Source organism: Mytilus edulis, chromosome 13 (genome assembly GCF_963676685.1).
Source record: "Mytilus edulis chromosome 13, xbMytEdul2.2, whole genome shotgun sequence".
NCBI classification, from domain to species: domain Eukaryota; kingdom Metazoa; phylum Mollusca; class Bivalvia; order Mytilida; family Mytilidae; genus Mytilus; species Mytilus edulis.
The window spans coordinates 45,678,719-45,686,173 of record NC_092356.1 but is presented as its reverse complement, the minus strand read 5'-3'; the positions used below and the strand labels follow the sequence as shown (position 1 = coordinate 45,686,173).

The 7,455-nt window shown below is 31.3% G+C and overlaps 1 protein-coding gene across 1 annotated transcript; it reads left to right on the top strand.

Moving 5' to 3' along the window:
• Nucleotides 1-2,193: 2,193 nt before the first annotated feature.
• On the top strand, nucleotides 2,194-6,566 carry LOC139502165 (uncharacterized). Its single transcript, XM_071291540.1, has 4 exons — nucleotides 2,194-2,495; nucleotides 3,118-3,213; nucleotides 4,906-4,993; nucleotides 5,535-6,566. Exons 1-4 carry the CDS (start codon nucleotides 2,370-2,372, stop codon nucleotides 6,443-6,445), a joined length of 1,221 nt encoding a protein of 406 aa, XP_071147641.1. The 5' UTR covers nucleotides 2,194-2,369; the 3' UTR covers nucleotides 6,446-6,566.
• Nucleotides 6,567-7,455: the final 889 nt, after the last annotated feature.

The window sequence follows — 7,455 nt, the reverse complement described above, 5'->3', positions numbered from 1 at the left end:
TTAAAATGGTGTCGGGTTTAAAATCATAACGCACATAAAAAATCATAACAAAGATGTTTGGCGTTAACTATTTGCAATGTCTCTGAAATAAATACATTTTCAATCCTTTCCCACGAGGCGTTTAGTTACAGAACAAATATTAAGATTGCATAAATGTTATATATTAATATTTAAAAACATTTGGTATCTATTATACATGTATATGTGTATTAATTACTAGATATATTTTGATTTTGTGCTTTTGAGTTGGTTTCGGATTGTATTTGCATTAAATTATACACACTGCACTTGTGAACAGGTCTTCGACTTATGGTGAGGTTAACCAGGTTTTGTCTAAGTAAAAACAAAAGTAAAATCTGAGAGTATTAAAGTATTTCAGTTTTGAGATTAAAATAATCAACCAATCAACCAATCAAATTTTAAAATGATATATAAAGTAAATTCTTTTCCTCTGTATACAAAATTCAAAGATCATGCAGATGAAATAAACACTCGTGAGTATTATTGAAAGCAACGAATGAGCAGCTTATTTTCATGTTCTAGTTAAACCATTCTGTAAGTAAAGCTAACTTTGCAGGTTTTAAGTATATTGTAGATGTACGACTAATGGTCGGATGTTGGTGGTTGATGTGATCTGTTAAACTATTTGGTGTTATATTCATTATTCCATTTTTAAGCTACTGTGCAATAAATATACACGTCAATTTTGATGTAAAAAATGAATATCCGGCTAGATGGTTTGATTTATTTTCTATCTGTTAACAGATACTTTACCCATTTGCCATTTGCCTAGGAACTTTCCGTTAATAATTTTCCTCGGAGTTCGATATTTTTGTTATTTTACTTTTCATCCAAAGATAATCACATGCACTTCTATCTATTTGTTGATTGGCTTTTACAAGTTTAAGAATAATGAAAGAGTCATGCTATTCCTCTATAAATTTCAATTATATTGAAAAAAATGTTAATTTGGCTTAAAGTCATGGCTTCAGATGTTGCAATCTGTCATGACATCAACCTTATATAATCTCAAAAGTATAATTTCGCAACATGTATGCGCAAAAGGAAAAGGTATAATAAGGCCATTTGTTTTGCTCCTCGTTTTTTCAAATAAAAAAAAAATGTTCGTAAGATCCTAACATTCTGAGATCCTGTCATTAATTTGTATATATGAGCAATATTTTGTGGCAAAATGTGTTTTAAACATAAATATCTTTTATGAGTAAGGCTAAAACATATATGTAAAATGGTTATTCAAGGTCTAAAATATCAATTTTTAGAAACGCGCGTCTGGCGTACTAAATTATAATCCTGGTACCTTTGATAACTATTAACATGTATATGACATCACAGTGACATCACTAGTGACCTTTCTGCACTCAATTGACCTGTACAGTTATTTATAGGGTTAACTTAATTATTTAAGGCTCAAGAAATTGCACTATTTTCAAATCTAATTGCCACACAATGGCTACTATAAGACATTTGTACCTTCTCCTTGGATGCTTGAAAATTGACAACAGAATTGCTTTTTGAAACCAAATGTTGGTATCACAAGGAGAGCGACAAAAGTCACAAGAGCAATGACTTAATTTATATTTACGGTCACATTTGGCAAAGAAATATTTTTTGAATGACATTGCAGATATTTTAAGTGAGTTGTAATTTCATCCAAAAATAACGTCACTTGACATGCTGACGTTAGACCACATACACCCTGCAAAGTCGGTGTTTCCAACTTCCTCTAGGTGCATCCCACGTGTGCTGTATGTCCATCTGACAGGTCTATAAATTTTATCATTTTCTTGCCGTGACATGTAGTTAATTAGTATGAAAAGATGGATGATGCACAAGAGTAGATGTCTGGACGAATCATGTTTGGACAGACTTTGGTGAAAACCCTTTATATCTTAAAATCATGTGTCTGCTACATTTGAGTCATAAACCTGAAACCTAAAAAGATTTAAAAAAACAATATTGAATGTGTAAAAACATTTTGGTTCCTCTTGTGTTTGATCCTTTCATACATATAATCTTTTTAAATATCTGTTTAAATATCTGTTAAGGAATTCACCAGGTAAATCACTTCATTACAGGTGTTCATTTCGCTTCATGGTGGGCGTGGTTTTCCCACAATCTTAAAACATATTGTCGCGTGCCATGTATAATTAAGGTGAATACATCTACAAATCTGAGACATAGTGATGAATAGGCCAATGAAATGAGGGTAACATTTTCACGTTACCATTTTTTGACGTTTGAGTGACATTTATAAGAAAACTTACTTTCTAATGAATTCAAAAAATCTTCTTTATTTAGTTAAATAAGTTTTTGAAACGAAATGGACTAGCATATTTGTCTCGTTTTGTATGAATTCCCTACAAATGGAAAACGAAATCAGCAGCCCTGATGAAGATAATAATAATGAAGTATGCACAAGTGAATTACAGAAGGAAAGTGAAAAAGTTTCTTCGACATCAACGGAGAAAAGGAAAGTAAGTATTTTACTTGGTATTGATGTATGTTTTTTTCTCGATGATTTTCTATGAACATTTACTTATGTTTGATTTCGAGGAAAGAAAATTACCTTAAGAATATACAAGTTTTTCTTTTATTAATTTGTATCTAGTTAATTCATTTTAAGATACGAATAAACCATACTTTTAAATGGCCTCAAAATAAACTTATTGTTCTTCTTCAGAAAACAATGACGTGTCTGAGAAAGACGTAGTCCGTTTAAATATAATTTCCTTGGCTTGGATAAATCGAAGCGTGTGCACTTTATCCATTTTATTCCTTTCTTGTGAGATGCAGTTGATAAGTTAACATTGTTTTCATTATTTACTCCGATAATAGATAAAATAAAAACATAAAAATTGTGTCTCATAGCTTGTATGTCATTCAAAGCTGCAATTAAATAAGGCAAATAAAAAAGAATGTAAAAAAAAAAAGACGAACACAAAAACCACATAAATAAAAACATTCTTTTAAACACTTCAAATATAATTGCAGATTAAACATTATCTAAGTAGCCAATTTATTTAGCCAATTTATATATATATATATTATGTAGGAATAATGTTGTATTATGTGATACATTATGTCCATTTTTTACAGTCATCAAAACCACTTATGGAAAAAAGAAGAAGAGCGAGGATCAATGCCAGCCTGTCAGAGCTAAAAACCTTTCTTTTAGATGCTATAAAGAAAGAAGTAAGATTTAAACATGTTAAATGATATGTTATTTGATAACTTCATTCAATCAGGTGTCAATGTATTACTGGCTAAATGAACTAATTACAGATCTTCTACAACAATAGTTATAATATTATATTGGTAAGGTTTCCAGCATCTTCCCTCACTGACGGACACATTCCTTCTGATATAAATCTGATGATAACTAATTTCGAAATTTAACTATCGTATCGTAACCGACTCGAAACAGAAGGACAATCTGTAATCTAGGGAAGAAGGAATATGCAAACTAAGGAAATCAAGAAATAAATAAGGAAGCAAATTCAGGTTATTTTTAATCATTATGATAACGTTGACGTCATGCAACCGAATGATTGTTTTTGTACTACCCCATACCCTTTATATAAGCATATTTAATTTAAACAAATTTGTTGACAAGATTACCCTAAGTTATTGAAAACGTTAAACAAAGTACAAATTAGAGAGATCTTTAATACATTGTTTTTTTTAAAACACGTGTTCTTGGAAAAATTCATTCAATATTATATAATCAAATTAATGTTTGAAGTTAAGGACATGTAACACACACAATTCTAACGAGAACGGCCCTGGTTATATTTTCAAAATGAAATATTATGATAAAAATATCTACCAACATTCAGTTTAACTAATTATATGATAGTAGCGAAAAAGGTAAAATTATTTTTCCCACGATACGGTGTTTATCTTGCGATACATCATTGCTCAATGACTAGAGGGCTCTCATTACATGAACGGTGACAAAAGATAAAACGTTCCATATCTGTCAAAGTAATAATTAACGAAGGGTCAAACAAGGATGCTTGTAGCTTTTTTAGTTTATTTGTGTCCAAAAGGTGGTTTTTATAGTTAAACAACTACGAAATTATCACTATTTGAGAGTGCATATACGTCAGTACCATACTTGACTAGTCACTAATAATTACGTTATGATTATTTGATTATTGTCTTACGCGATTATAGATTCGGATGGCGGTTCATGTATTTAAATCAAGAAACGCTTACCAAGTCTCGCTGCTCTTTTTGAAGTTCATACGTCAGTGTGTGTGATTTTTTAATTCGATTTGTTTGATCATTATAGATTTATGAGTTTTGAAAACTGATAAACTATTCTTTCTCTATATGATTTACGATAAAGCACGAGTCGTCTATCACTCATCTTCTGATTGATGCATTATCAAGTGGTATGACTTAAACATATGATTTTGTAACAAGCTAAAGACTAATCAGCCAGCTATTTGATCTTAGTTCGTAATGTCGATATTTGGAAATGTTTTGTAATGACACTTTGATTTGTATCTCCGTAATCTATTTATGTGATTTGAACATCGACAAACTATTGCTATCTCAATGTTTTGACAGCTAGTGGTACGGTGTTCTCGATTGTTTTGTTTTGTTTTTTCCCCCGTTCTTGCAACAAAAGTAACTTAAGTCTTGTACTTTTTTTAAATCATATTTTGATAAATTTTTAGTCATAGGACCTATTTTGTTTACGTATATAAACATTACTGGGTTTCTTTTGCTTAGGTTTGAGCGGTTGTGGTAAATGTTAATTGGTAAAAGCGCACCAGACGTACGAAATGCTATACGAAGCTAGTAATAAATGTTACTTCATGTAATATACATGCTATACATCTGAGCATCATAATAAAGTGTTATTATTTATTGCAGGGTATGAGACATAATAAAATGGAAAAAGCAGATATTTTGGAACTGACAGTAAAACAATTACGCCAGCTCCAAAGACAACAATGTTCAAGTACGTATATGTGTATTATAATAATGTAATATACTGAATATGAATAAAAATGTTTATACACACTTTTGACCGCCACGTAAAATGACCGACTATAAAATAAGGGGAGAAATTTTGACTTGCATTACCGACCGTGCGAGGGATGTAAAGCATCAATGTCGTTCCACACTTCCATCATCCAATTCAAGACTTGCTTTATATAACCTCTTGACTATCAATTAATTGTTCAAATTGTGCTTTAACTTGCGAAAAGCGCTGCTATCCCCTTTCGTGAGAATGTAGATTTAATGTATCGATTCTGACCAATTCGGTATACATGAAACATACACATAAGCAAACGTACTTTTGATATAACATGGAATCATATTTAAGATCCACAATGCACACAAACAGATAATACTATCGAGACACAATATTTTCATTATCAAACGTGTTTAATATTTGTTTGTAAATGCATACATTTTGATTGTCTTTCCCGCATATCACTTTTTTCACATAACACCTATAAATATATACCATAATTCTTATACTATTTCATCAACAGGTAACCCAAATAGTGATATATTTCGAATAGGATTTATTGAATGTGCAACAGAAGTGTCTACATTCTTAAAAAGTTTGCCAAATATAGAACCAGACTTGCAGGCAAAACTGCTCGAGCATCTTTCAAAATGTTCATCAGATAAAAGTATAAAACCGACTCGAGAACTACATAGTTCCCCTTCAATTTCTGGTAAACATACAGACCAAGAAACATCCAGCTCAAACGATTCCTCTTATTGCTATTACCAGAAGGAAAGTTATTCCAACCAACCTTCAAATCACAGTGATAAATCAGAACGTATTCAGTTGACTTCCGCTTTAAAAAGAGATTACTGTTTATCTCCAGAATCATTGAGGACAGTGGAAAAACCAAATTTTATAGTACAGAGTCCATCAACGTCTGATGGAATAGTACAAAATACTGGATCTATAAATTTTCGAGAGATTAACACTTTGCAAAATGTTCCTATAAATTCAGAATTAACAGTTGGAAATATATTCAGTGGATTAAAGGTTCTACCCGTTAAACTTCAAAGTGGTGAAACAACGTTTATTATTCCGACTAATATTGTGCCAGGTTCATCCATTCAGAACTGTGTCTTTCCAGTTATGACGTCGATTGACTGGGCTAAAATTTCGACGCAACCGCAGTCCTTGTTTTATATGAATACATCTTTAGGAAGTTCGATGACACTTAATAGTGGTATAGCTCATAATGTTCAAAATATGAATAACAGGAGAGAAAATCATGTCGGAATAAGTTCTCCTTCCGAATCAAATATACTTAACCTAACCAATATTGAACGAAGAGACAGTTCTCAAAACAATATGACTAGTAATAGAAATTCGGGACATCCGTATGACAATAGAAGTCGGGAAGAAACTCATAGACCGGTATGGAGACCTTTTTAAAACCTCATATTATTTTTTTTTATGTTGTGTACTGTGATGACTCTAGCGTATTATGCAATGCAAATAAATTTTGTTTTGAAAAAAAAAAATAATTATGCATTAAACTCTAGTAAGTGTTCACCATTGGAAGTATGTGTCTAAAATTCAGTTTGTTCGGACAAGAACAATTGTTTCTGAATAGTTCCGACCTAATCTTATGATTTACTTGTAATATGTTATAACAACCATACATTTTCTTACCGATTGGCATTTTAATAATGATTTCTTTGAAATCATAAACATTAGTGTCTGGCCCAAAAAAAGTAACAAAACAAATAAAGCTTATAAAAATTTTCTGTGTAGAAAAATACCCGTTTCAAAACAGTGTTTAGTACAAACTAAAATTAATTATTTTTCTATTCTTAAATCCTCAACTTGACCTTTTCATTACTTACAGTCTGAAGGTAATTACTTCAAGATTTTCTCAGAATACTGAAGGCTATTGACAAACATCCGCCTTGGGCATCGATAGCACTCTAATTTTTGAATTTAGAAATGACTGTAAAATAGTTTCTGCCTATTCGACATAATATCAAAAATGTGTTGCACATTGCGAGTTATTCAGTGAGCAACACATGTTTGATGTTATGTCGAATAGACAGAAACGGTTTATCTAAAAAGTAAAAATTACCAAAAAAACACCGAACTCCGAGATTGATTCAAATATAATGGAAAAAGCTCAAACACATCATACGAATGGATAACAACTGTCATATTCCTGACTTGGAAAGGTCATTTTCTAATGTAGAAAAGGGTGAAACACATCATACGAATGGATAACAACTGAACTATTCCTGACTTGGAAAGGGCATTGTCTTATGTAGAAAGTTAAATAACAAAAATACTGAACTCAGGAAAAGTTCCAAAACGGAAAGTCTCTAATCAAATGGCAAAATGAAATGATAAAACACTTCAAACAAATGGACAAAAACTGTCATATTCCTGACTTGGGACAGGCATTATCAAATGTA

Excerpts from the sequence above, each read along its gene's own strand:
- LOC139502165 (XM_071291540.1), top strand. The coding sequence starts at position 2,370 with ATGAATTCCCTACAAATGGAAAACGAAATCAGCAGCCCTGATGAAGAT. Across the intron at positions 3,214-4,905 it reads TAGATGCTATAAAGAAAGAA|GGTATGAGACATAATAAAAT; the intron begins GTAAGATTTAAA and ends TATTTATTGCAG. Across the intron at positions 4,994-5,534 it reads CCAAAGACAACAATGTTCAA|GTAACCCAAATAGTGATATA; the intron begins GTACGTATATGT and ends TTTCATCAACAG.